At 39.3% G+C, this 13,587-nt stretch overlaps 1 protein-coding gene across 1 annotated transcript in view; it reads right to left on the reverse strand.

Moving 5' to 3' along the window:
- Positions 1-13,587, reverse strand: part of npr2 (natriuretic peptide receptor 2) — a 160,866-nt gene that overhangs the window by 35,870 nt on the left and 111,409 nt on the right. Inside the window, exons 14-18 of the mRNA XM_072252432.1 lie at positions 12,747-12,906; positions 12,331-12,486; positions 9,035-9,203; positions 8,551-8,697; positions 1,510-1,633 (exon numbers count right to left, since the gene is read on the reverse strand). Coding sequence (XP_072108533.1) covers positions 1,510-1,633; positions 8,551-8,697; positions 9,035-9,203; positions 12,331-12,486; positions 12,747-12,906 — 756 coding nt within the window. The remainder of the gene's footprint in view (positions 1-1,509; positions 1,634-8,550; positions 8,698-9,034; positions 9,204-12,330; positions 12,487-12,746; positions 12,907-13,587) is intronic.

Consider the following 13,587-nt stretch of genomic DNA (forward strand, 5'->3'; position numbering starts at 1 on the left):
AGATAGTACTGAACTTCTGGAGTGTTGCTGCAGAAAAATCCATCACAATCTAGAGTTGGTTGGTGGAAAACTTCTGGGGAGGCAGGAAGTCAGTTACTCATTATAAATATTCAGCCTTTGATTTAGTCCTGAGGTTCTGTAAATTTTGGGCCTGCTCAGATATTAATCAACTGTGATGCCTAGAAAGTAGATAGTGGGATACTTGGCACTAGTAATGCACCTGAAGTCTAAGAAGATGGAGAAAGACGACGATAAACAGCTCCAATTTTCAGAACAAATGCAGAATTCTTTTACTCACATTAAATTTTCTTTTTTATATATACAGTATACTTCTTATTGTAATTTATAGATTTGATTATTGTTTTACAAGCTACTGCTGCCACAAAACAAGAACTTTACCAACATAGGTCAGTGATATTAAACCTGATTCTGAATCTGAATCTTTCTTAGATCAAAGGTGATCCACCCCTGAATCCTCAAGCTCTGTATGCATGTCATAGTCATACTTTATTGATCACGGGGGGAATTGGTTTTTGTTACAGTTGCACCATAAATAATAAATAGTCATAGAACCATAGATAGTTAAATAGTAATATGTAAATTATGCCAGTAAATTATGAAATAAGTCCAGGACCAGCCTATCGGCACAGGGTGTCTGACCCTCCAAGGGAGGAGTTGTAAAGTTTGATGGCCATAGGCAGGAATGACTTCCTATGACGCTCTGTGCTGCATCTCGGAGGAATGAGTCTCTGGCTGATTCTACTCCTGTACCCACCCAGTACATTATGTAGTGGATGGGAGACATTGACCAAGATGACATGCAACTTAGACAGCAGCCTGTTTTCAGACACCACCGTGAGAGAGTCCAGTTCCATCCCCACAACATCACTGGCCTTATGAATGAGTTTGTTGATTCTGTTGGTGTCTGCTACCCTCAGCCTGCTGCCCCAGCACACAACAGCAAACATGATAGCACTGGCCACCACAGACTCATAGAACATCCTCAGCATCGTCCGGCAGATGTTAAAGGACCTCAGCGTCCTCAGGAAGTAGAGCCCTGCATGTGTACATGTTCGGAGGCTGAGCTCCAAGTAATCATTAGTTCGTTCGACAAAGCAAATGAGAGGACTGGTCTTGCATCTTCAAAGCCAAAGTTCTCTAACAACCTGTCCCTGATGCACTACACCAGCTTCCAACAATAAGCAAGCTTTTATCTGGTTCAGTGTATCAATTTACATCAACCACAACTATGACCGGTTAAAAGCCACCTTATTGGGTGTAAAGCACTTTCTAAGGCTTTAAGGTGAAGAAAATTACAACATAAGCAGTTTTCCAGTCATGAAAATTATTTTTAGGAAGTATAATCTGGTATTTGGTCATTAGAGCTCTCTGATGCCAATTAGACTACTTCAATTTGTCCATTATAATCTCACAAGAAAGCTATTCCCTTCACTGAAATTAGAATGTAGTATTATGCCAATACCAGTTTGGAAGGTTTCAATATATTACCTGCAGTGGTGTGCTTTCAGCAGACATTGAAGTGAATCCAACAATATCGCTGAAATAAATTGTGACACTATCAAATGCCTCAGCCTGGACTGTTTCACCCCACTTCAGTTGTTCTGCCACTGAGCTGCAATAAAGAATAACAGAACTCAATAACATATCATGAGTATGTCACATCACAAATCATTTTTTACCTAGAAACATGACATTAATAATTAGGTGTTGGAGGTTATTTTTCATTAGTCTTTGTCATAGATAGTACATGACCTTAAATTGCCATCTACATTAATAACTTTGCGGAACATCTTTTTATTTTAGTGCTAACTATTGTATAATTAATTTAATACAGTTAATATTCAGAACCTAAATTACCTGTTGAACTACATAATACATTACTAAATGTTGAAAAATAAGTTGGTTGAAGTCTGAAGTAAACAACTTACATTTATTCCAACTTATCACTGATGCACAGATTGTATTATCTGAACAATCAGAGAAGCCTGAATTATTATAAGACCTTAAGACATAGGAGCAGAATTCGGCCATTCAGCCCATTGTGTCTGCCTTATGTCTGCCTTATGGCTGACTTATTATTCTTTTCAATTACATTCTCTTACTTTCTCCCCGTAACCTATGATGCCCTTACTAATCCAGAAACTATCAATATCTGCTTTAAATATACCCAGTGACTTAGCCTCAACAGCCATCTGTAGCAATGAATTCCATAGATTCATCACCCTTTAGCTAAAGGAGTTCCTCCTCATCTCTGTTCTAAATGGATGTCCTTCGACTCTGAGGCTGTGTTCTCTGGAACTAGACTCTCCCTCCACTGGAAACATCCTCACCATGTCCACCATATCCAGACATTTAAATATTCAATAGATTTCAATGAGATTCCCCTCATTCTATTAAACTCCAGTGGGTATAGGTCCAGAGCCATCAATGTGTTAACCCTTCTGCTTACACTCTTGCTTTATTACACTATTAAATGGGGAAACAAGATCTGAACATGAAGCCTCGGATCAGATTTAATGCTACTCAAAAAGACGCATGCTGCAACGAACAGTGGTGATCTTTGTAGCATGTAGCCACTAAGTTATTTGCTACCTGAGTGCTTCAGTGTTGACTCCGTTACTGGAGGCATAATGACCATTGCTGCCCATTTGGGGTGAATTGAAGTCGTAGGGGCAGGAGGCAGAAGATCTCTTAATTCAAAACCCACAGAGTTTTTCTAAGTTACTTCTAACTACCTGAAGCTCCCTGATGTGCTATGTATTCCTGGAGCTGAGGCCTCCCAAGCCTATTATTACATTGTATGATATTTTACAAGAAAGCCTTCAACTACTCTATGTCTCTGTGTGTGGGCTGCTCTCTGCATGAAGACCTGGGTCACATTGACTCCCAGCTTCCTTGCCAGAGAATCATTCCAACCAGCAGCAGATCTCAGACATTTCTCCCTATTTCCTGCTCAGTGCTGAGTCAGACAGGCCCAGTATGTTCGCTCAGAAAGTTATTTGGGGTGTGGAAGGAAACTGGAGCACCTGGAGGAAATTCCAAGGGAGAGTATGCAAGCTCCACAGCGTCAGTGCCGGAGGTCAGGATCGAAGCCAGCTCACTGGATTCTGCTGTACTTGCTGCATTGCCATCCCCCACAAAGTCTTCCTCATCTTAAGGAAGATGTGATTTATGTTGATATCTCTGACTCTTGCCAGTCATGGGGGCAAACTACATGATACTTAAATATAACCTATTTCTACCAAGACTGTCTTAAATTGGAATCACTTTTCCTACAATACAATCACACAACAGTTGCAACAACCAGGAGCACATTGTGATACACTGTTACTTTGTTCACTATTCAAATGTTTAAGTGGTGCAGAGGAATCCTCAGATCTAACTAACAGTGATGAAGTAGTGACGAAGGGCCTCAGCCTGAAACAGCAACTGTTTATTCCCCTCCATAGATGCTGCCTGACCTGCTGAGTTCCTCCAGCATTTGTGTGTGTTGCAACTAACAGTGGTTTTCTTTCTAGCTTATAGTCACTGAGATACTCATTCCCTGGGTGTGCCATGGTTCCATGGCCTGAAGTGTGGACTCCGAGGGAAAGGACTACTCTCCGCTTCCCTGGCTCCTCATACCAATGCACTGTTCAATCATATTGTGTGAGCACAAATACAATGAGAATCACCAGAATTGTAGCGGAAAACACCATCTGTCTCCCAATAAGATATTGTCCCCCCCAACAGTCAAATACCAGGATGATACAGATGGATTTATCATTATGTGCTTCATGGTATACGGTCTTCAGAGAAGACCAGAGCCTGGCAACTAGGAGGTAGAAGCTGAAAAACACCAGAAGCATGAACAACGGGAAGAAGGGGCAGCTACAAGCGGAAAGACTCCACTGAGTGATCACAGCTTCATCTCCCAAATGAACAGAAGAGTTGGGTAGAGGCCGCAAGGATTATTAGAGACTCCCAATTAAAGAAGATTTTCATAAAGACTTCTGCCTGTGATCAGGAGCTTTGAACATTCACAATGTGAGTTAAAGGTAAAGAGCAACATTAAATTGGTCTTGTATCTTGGTAAGCTCACATTCAGAGAGAAATAGAGGATTGGAAAGCATGAAGAAAATAAATTTTCAGAGAAGTTACCAAATAGAGGTAGTTAAAATTAAATGACCTTTCGATGGAGTAGATACCAGAGAAAAAGCATCACTTAAGAAGCAGAAGAAACTTTTCAATCCACAGGCCAGTGAACGTATGACATTTTCAAACTGGAAATGTGGCATGATTGTGAAAAATTGTATGGATAAATCTAATTGGAAGTTAAAAAAATGGGAGGAACGTCAAGTGAAAAGTAAGTGACTAGATTGATGAAATGGTATCTTGTATTTGATAGTCCATGTGATTCTATGTAAACATGTCACACTGTTAATAAACTACTCCACCACGGAGTCCCCCCAGTCAGAATATGGCCAGGGTCCATAATTTACTGATTTGCACTCTCAGCATATGCTGGCACTGTGGAACTGGAAAATCCAAGCAGGAATATTCATGAAAACCTGTTTAACAGACCTTGCCTCAAAACTCATGTTGTAGTTGCATAAATCAAGCTGAAGTTTATTGGCCTGGATTTTGTGGTCAGTAGTGAATGAACAGCACTCACTGTTATTTACACGTGCAGCTGCCTGCAGACTTTTTGTAGGCTTTGGCGCGCCGATTTATGGAATAAGACATCCAGGACAGTGTGGCTTTCTCTACGGGGGATCTATGGCATGTGTTAGAACTACAAAGTACCATCAACAGCATGGCTCCTTGACCAATCATATTTCAGCACTTATTCTCAGGCACAATGTGTCAGAATTGTAGTAGATGGAGTCCAAGGCAGTGTCAATGTAAAACATGGCAAACAGTCACTAAAAGGAAGCTCAAAGATAATTAATTAAGCGTTGATAGATTGTGGTCTAATTTAATCTGGAATAGCACACAAAATGATGGAAAAACTCAATGCGTCAAGCAGCATCGATGGAAGGAAATGATGAATTGATGATTGAAGTCAAGACCCTTCACCTGGACTGAAAGACAGAGTGGAAATAGGCAGTATAGAAAGCTGAAGAGAACGGTTGCAGCACGAGTCGGCAGGTAACAGGTGAGTCCAGAGAAGGGGCATGGTAGATTATGGAGGGGGAGAGTGGAAATGGTGTCTGAAGCTGGAAGGTAATAGGTGGTAGAGGCAAAAGGCTGAAGATGATGGAACATGATAGTACAGGAAGGATACATTTCCTCTCTCCCTCTCCCCTTCTTTCACACTTCTCATCTTCCCCCTCCTTCACCTGCCCAGGACTTCTCTCACTTGGATCCATCTATCACCTGCCAGGTCTTGCTCTACCCGTTCCCTCCATGACTTTATCCTAGCTGTTTCCCCTCTGTGACTCAGTCCAGATGAAGGTTCTCGACCCAAAATATCAATTACCCATTTCCCTCCAAACACCAAATGAGTTTGTCCAGCGTTTTGTGCGTTCCTCCAGGTTCTAGCATCTGCAGTGTACCAGAATACTCATCTGGTGATTACCTGTACTCTAGATTGTCACTAAGCAGCACCTTACAGAAAAAAGACAAGGTGTTTTAAAATGGAGAACTGGGATTGATGCATCAGCCGTACTGGGCAAAAGGAGCAATACTCATTTCCTTCCACCTTTCATCTTGTTCATGTTTCTCAGCTGCCTATTGTAAAGCTGTGACAAGTGTTGTGACCTCGTGGATGGTGAAATTATTCACCCCGAGTGTAGCGGTTAGTGCAATTGCTCTACAGTGCCAGTGATCTTCTTTCAGGGTTCGATTCCCACCACTGTCGGGAAGGAGATTGTACGTTCTTTCCACCATTGCGTGGGTTTCCTCTGGGTTCTCTGGTTTTCTCCCACATTGCACAAGACGTACGGTCGACGTATGGTCAGGGTAAATGAATTGTGGGCATTCCATTTTGCTGCCAGAAGCATGGTGACACTTGCAGACTACCTGCAGGACCTCTGTCAGTGTTGGTCAATAACGCAAAATGATGTATTTCACTGCATGTTTCGATGTCTCTCAATGTACATATGACTAATAAAGTTTAACTTTAAATAGGCCACCACAACTCTCAATATCTCTTTGATGGAGTATGGCAATATAGGCACAGAAAGCATTGTCTTAGCTTAGCAATATTCCACCTCATGTCTTTTGTGGGTGCATTCTAACCACCTGTTCATGGATTGTCCACTAGAGTGATGTAATGAATTTACTGAAGAGCAGATATTGCACCTGTGATTTTTCACTGAGGGTCAGACAAGAGCATTTCTGCTTGGATATCCTGAGTGTTTATGATCACCTACTGAAAAACTTTCTCCCATCCCCATCGCAATTCCAATAGTTTTGTCTGGTTATTCTTCCTGCACTGCTTTCAGACAGATTTTTCTACAGAAGCCTTATAAAACTTCAAGATTATTCATAATTCAGAATTTTACATTCTACTAAAGGCAGGTAAAATTATAGCAACTGCAAGTCGAAATCAATCAAAAGCTAATGCATTAGTAGCTAATGATCTACGTTGATGGGTTTCTTAGTGAGTAATTCACTTGCTACTTTTGAAAGCCTTTCTGCCACCCAACAGACCCAAGTCAGGAGTGTGATGGAATTTTTTCCATTTTCCTGAAAGAATATAACTGCAGCTTTCAAGCAACTCAATAATATTCAGGACTATAAACATGAGAAATTCTGCAGATGCTGGAAACCTTGAGCAACACACACACAAAATGTTGAAATGTTGACTGTTTATTCCCCTCCAAAGATGCTGCCTGGCTTGCTGAGTTTCTCTAGCATTTTGTGCATGTTGCTCAGTATTCAGGACTAAACAGTGTGCTTAATTAGAAGCCCCATTAACTACTCTCAACGTTCCTTCCCTCCATTGCTGGAGCATAGTGCTTACGGTGTTTACCATCTGCAAAATGATCCATCTAGGCTACTTAAACAGGTTATACCTTCTAAAGGTGCAATCTCTACTATGTTGAAGGGCAAGAACAACTGGAATATTGAATCAACATCCTGACTTGGAAATATATCACTGAATCTTCGACCTTATTAGGTCTAAATTCTACAACTACCAATCCAATTGCACTCTACAAGGAACTATATCACAAGGTTCAAGGCTGCCTTTCACTGCCATTAATTATTGGTGGCCAACCTAAATAGATCAAGGCAATCTTTTCACTGCATCTTGCAACATGTTACAATAATAACCCAAAATCAATATCAAAACTATCCCAGCCTTGCTAGCCATATACTGACCACCCCCCCAAAAAAAAACAAAATATTTCAAATATTCATCACTGAGTGAAGATATTTCTCCATGACTATGATTCTGATTCTATGGCTCCTCATTTCAATCCTAAATTGCTTAACCCTTGTTTTGAGGCTGACTCTAAGTTCTAGACTCTTCTCCCAGAGGATACATATTTCCTACTGCATATCTGCATTGTGGAGGCCTTGAAAAATGTTGTATGTTTCAGTATGTTCACTTGTATCCTCATGGTAATGACAAACACTCTCTCTACTGCCTTACAGCCTTAAATATTGAATGGATATCCCTAGAATATTGGGAATTTATGTACAGGATTTGCCTGATTTTAAATTAATACTGAAATGAAGTGGCCTTCTTCCAAGGAAAGGCCCATGTTGGAACAGATTGGGTGGAGTTTCCGTACCGAGACCAATGTTGTATTTCTGCAGCAGTAAACCTAGACCACAGGCTTGATTTGGTTGCATAAGGTGAATTCCAGATAAATATACACATTATATCATTTCATACTTATCAAGCAAAAATAACTCAAAGTAATCCACTGGTTCTATGGACATACACCCAATCTATATATATGCTATCTTATATATTTATATTTATTGTGTTCTTTATCTTTTGTGTTTTTTGTGTTGCATTGAATCTGGAGTCACAATTATTTCATTCTCTTTACACTTGTATACAGGAAATGACGTTAAATAATGACAAGTCATTGGGTGCATGTAAGGCAGAGATAGATAGGTTCTTGATTAGCCACAGCATCAAAGGGTATGGGGAGAAGGCGAATATGGATGACTGGAAGAATTGGATCAGCCCATGATTGAGTGGCAGAGCAGACTCAATGGGCCAAATGGCCTACTTCTGCTCCTATATCTTATCGTCTTATGGTCTAATATTGAATTTTGAATCTCTACTTGGTGCCACATTACTTTCTATAAACATCACACTACTTTTGGTATGTGAGTAACCGCTGTTTCTCTTATTTGTAATATTTCACAAGCCTTGTCAAAAGTATTAAATAGCTCTGTATACACACATGCAGGTTTGTAATTTTCCAGTTATGGTTTTGGTTTTCAATTCAGATAATTTCTCTAAGAAAGGATTTTAAAGCAATATTGCATCATTTGTATAGCAAAGAACGCTGCAGGAATTCATTAGACATGGTTTCATTAGACAAGCATGTTCGAATTATAAGCTTGAAAGTTTGCTCTTACTGAGGTAAAATTTGATAGAGCAGATTTTCTGCTTTCCTTTTTTCCTCAAGGTAGGCTTGTGTTCTTTCTTCCACAAGCTTCTCCAGGTTATTGGCATACTGTTCCATTCTTGACAGCAAGTTATCCAGGATACTGCCCCTGCTTTCGCTGAAATTGTTGGAAGCAAAGAAAGAAAACTGAGCGATCCACATCACCACACAAAGGAGTGAAGGCTAACGTGACTCTTTTCGTGCGAGGACTAGATACAAACGCAAGACCTGCTTTCATTTCCATTTCAAACAATATCCTTACATACTTTAAGACATACACCAGTTACACCAAGAAAAATTATCTTCACTACTGCAATTATTTGCACTTTTTCTTCTAGTTTCCTTCATTTATAAATATAACATTAATCACATTACAGCTCAGCATCAGGTCTCAGTTTATTCTACGCATTGCTGGAAATACGTGCAGTATTTACTTGATGTGCTGTATTACTTACTTATTGAATCTTCTTATCTGAAGTTTAATTTGGTTAAAATCAGGCCTCTCAACAGCATCTTCAGCCCAGCACTTCTCCATAAAGTTACCCAGTTCTTCACTGTGATAATTGGTATCAACTGTTGGCCTAAAATATGGCTTCTGACCATTTTTGACCTTCTGTACAATTTCTGAAAAGATTAACAACTTGTAATAAAACGTGTAAAAGCATTCCTGTAATATAACAAAATATATTCAACCATAGTTTTTTTAAAGGAGAAGGGCTCAGCTTCAGTACCTTTCGAAAGCAATATTATATGGACTGTAGACGATTAGAAAAAATAATAGTTGTCCACTAAATTCTAATTCTGATATTTTATTGGTTTATCTTCTCTACATTCAATCAATATAATTACAGGAAACATCTTTACTCAGAAGCTCAAGCATACCGTCAAGATTTTGAACAGCTCCTTACTTTTGCTGAGAAGGAATTTTTCTAAATCAGACTTTTAATTCCCTTTTTTTAAAAGACATAAGTTAACCTTGTGTCATAAGTGCTGCTTATCTCTAACAGCTGGATTAGTGTTTATCTTTAATTCAATATGAATTGCAAGTACAGACTCGGTGTCCATAGCCAGTGGCTGGCAAGATTCACGTCTCCCCAAAATTCCTTGAAGGTACATCTTACCACCCCCTTTTAAGGAGTTATTAGCAATTATCATGCAATTATAATCATTGGGCAGTGGAAGTGTGGCATTTGCTCTTCCCATTGGTGACTTAAAACATTGGGCTCTTAAATTAAAATATCCTATTTTGTTGGATAACTGGGACAAACAAAACTGCCCTTAAAGTAGGAAGAATTCTGGAAGAAGGTAGTGATTGTTATGTCCTGAATTTCCAGTGAAGCAATCACTGTGTGGAACTCCGGAGAATCTGAGGAATTAGGCCAATTTGGATAACTTGTAAGGGAATGAACCAAAAAGTACAGACCATCAAAAAGACAGAGAGAACCAGCTTTGTGTCAACTTTTTAGAATGTCCAAATGTTTGTGAAATAAGGGAAAACATTTTTGAAGTTCAGTTGCTTAAGAGTATGACCACAAAAAAAACTTACATGGGCCCATCCTAGAGGTTGAATTCTAAAACCATCTGCTGCAGGTTCTCTACTGCAGATTAGAGGGACAACACCTCGTATTCCATATTTTCAGTCTCCCTTACTCTAATTTCCAGTAAACACTCCCCTCTGCCTTCCACTTTTTTTTGATTTCCTTATCTCTGTGGTCCCTTTACCTCTACTCTTTCCCCTCCACTGCTCTCATAACCTGATCATCCCCCACATCTTCCTCTCTATAGCTCTCCACCTTTTCCCTTTATCCTTTTGTCCTCTATCAAAAGTCCATTGTCTTCAGCCCTTTGCTATTCTACTTCTCACCTTCCAGCTTCTCATATCATTCCCACATCCCCCTTCCCCCACCCATCTACCTTCCTCCTCTCACCTGGATTCACCTATCACCTGCCAGCTTTTACTTCATTCCCACCCCCACCCTTTTATTCTGGGTTCTGCTCTCTTTCTTTCCACTTCAGATGAAGGATCGTGGTCTAAAACGTCAACTGTTCATTTCCATCCATGGATGCTGCCTGACCTGCTAGATTCCTCCAGCATTTTCTGTGTGTTAACACTTTGTTACCTGTGAATTTCATATCCATGTTGTCTATGTCGCTTTCATGCCATATGCTTCAAATCTGCTTTATCAAAAGACTTCTCAAAGTCCATATAAAATATATTGACAGCATTATTCTTATTAACTCCATCAGCTGACTCATTAAAAGGTTTGTATGAAATCAGTTGTCCTTAAATCCATGCCAGTCAATAAAATCAAGGCAGAATTGATTGCAATCTCTATTTAGCATTCCCATCTATGTTCCATGACTTCTTAACACTTGCTTATCAAGAAAGAATATACTTAAGGCAAAGGCAGATACAAACATTCTAATTTCACCTTCCTTTACAGAACAGGCTTCTGTGATAGCAAAAATCACCTCAGTTCCCCATCTGAATAAGGCAATTCCACTTTTTAAACTTCTGGATTTTCCCACACAGGAAACATCTTCTCCACATCTTGCCAACACCCTCCAAGATCTTACGTGTTTCAAACTCTCACTTGCCCAATCTTTGATAGATACAAGTTTAGCCTTTCCAAATGGTTTAACCCCTCTATTAGTCTAATAATCCGAACTGCCTTTAATGATTTAATATTCTTCATAAATTAAGGATATCAATGCAGTATACAACTATGGACTCACTTTCAGGGACTCTTTATCTCATGTTCTTGATATTTATTGCTTATTTATTTTTTATAATTTTTTCTTTCCTTTGTATTTGCATAATTTATTGTCTTTTGCACACTGGTTGAATGCTCGTTTGGGCAATCTATTATGCATATTATTTTGTGATGGACTTATTGAGTATGCCCGCAAGAAAATGAATCTCTTGGTTATATATGGTGACTTATATATTAATAATAAATTTACTTTGAACTTTGTACAATATTCCTGACATGGTCTTGTCAAATTCATGTACAACTGAAGCGTAATTTTCACGTAAAATTTTCCCTAGCAATAAAAAATAACATTCTGTTAGCTTTCTTAAAACTGCACTTGGCCACCCAGATGCCATTGCATCTCAGAATTCGGTAATCTCTCTCCATATAGATAATAGATTCTTGTTTCTTGCCCTGCCCAGATGAGCAATTTCGCATCGTTCCACAATTTAGACCCTGTTACAGATCTTTGTCACTTGGATAACCTATTAATATTCCCATTGTAGTTACAAGGATTTTTGCTTGTTTCTTACATCTTCACAACATACTTATCTACCTATCTATGCATCATTAGCAATTTAACAACCATGCCTTCATTGCTGGTCTTTTCTACATATTCTAAAAGTTGAGGCGTTAGTGCTGAGCCCTATGACATGCCATTCATGACAACTTGCCCCTGATCAGCCTACTGATTTCCTCCATTAATCACATACAATCACAACCATCGTCAGGAATCCTGGCTGACTTTTTCCCTTGAAAAATTTGCTGAGGCAATTTAAAATAATATATTATCTTCCTGTAATGGGCGTCACCAGTAAAGTCTGTAATAATTTATTTTCCCTCCATAATTGCTCTTGAGGGAGTGATGATGAGTGGTCTTCCTGAATGCTCACAGTGTTACTGGGTGAAAACATGTTCACAATTCTATTTCATGCAGTCAGATTGCTCTTGATTTTGCCATTTAGTACAAGGCAGGACATTTGAGAGACAAAGCATACCTTTTGGACTGAGATCCATTCCTTCTATGTAAAATGGTCCATTTCTGAAGGCAATTTCTTGAAGTATAATACCAAAGCTGTAGACATCTCCTTTCTGGGTACCTTGAGGTGGTGCTCTGCCCCATCTGATTAATTCTGGTGCTGTCCAAAGTTTCTCTGTTGCAAAGAAAGAGCACTAAGTTGTAAGTTTTAATTGCACCCTCCAAAGTTTATGCCATGCACAGCTGATCAGCTCTGTCAAGTTTAACAGTCCATGGCTCAGATGAATCACATGTCAATGCAACAACCAAGCTCACACAAAGATCATTTTCACCAGTTATCATTTTCATTTGATAGTCTGCTGAACTTCAAAAGGATGTAAGTATAAAATTTAAAGGGTGACTCCACTGCAAAACTTATACACATCTTAAACTTACTTGCATAGGATGCATATGAATCTTCATTATTGCATGATGAACGGAAGCTCGCCAAACCATAATCTGTGATTTTTAGTACAAAACGACTATCAACAACACAGTTGGATGATTTAAGATTTCCATGTGAACCAATTATGCTGTTATGTAAAAACGACATTCCCTGCAGAATAAAAGTGATCAAATCAGTCAAGAAGTTGAATGCCTGTGAATAACTTCTTTAGCTAAATGACTGTCAAAGAAAATTCACGAATGAATACGTACCACCTTTTAAATTGGACCGATTTTGATTTGGTATAGATTCACTCTCAGTTGATGATTAGCTCACTCATGATTAAATTTAGACTTCTCGTATATGAACTAGTCAGTAACTTACAGACATGGTTCAATAGGAATAGTAATTGCTCTTATACCATAATCTTTTCCCCTTGTATCAAGGGAACGATTACCTAAGTTACCAAATTGGGATTGTGGCTTTGCAAAAAAGTAAGAGGCAGCTGAATTTCATAGAAATCTATCAATAGGTCTGTTACTAATTGTGCTGAATGCCAGCCTTTTCGCTTTTAGCCATGGCTTTGCTTTACACCTGCTGTACAACATTGGGCAGCAAATGACCAATTATCAGCATCCCTGTAACCGATAAAGGATAGAAACTTCAGTACTTCAGTAGTGTTCAGTATCTACACATTCAGGCATACACTATCTGCTGGAGGAACCATGTAGCAAGACACACAAAATGCTGAAGGAATGAAGCAGCTCAGGCAGCATCTCTGGAAGGAAATGGACATCAACTGTTTATTTCCCTCCACAGATGCCAGCTCGCCTGCTGAGTTCTTCCACCTTT

This window comes from Mobula birostris, chromosome 3 (assembly GCF_030028105.1).
Source record: "Mobula birostris isolate sMobBir1 chromosome 3, sMobBir1.hap1, whole genome shotgun sequence".
Lineage (NCBI taxonomy): Eukaryota > Metazoa > Chordata > Chondrichthyes > Myliobatiformes > Myliobatidae > Mobula > Mobula birostris.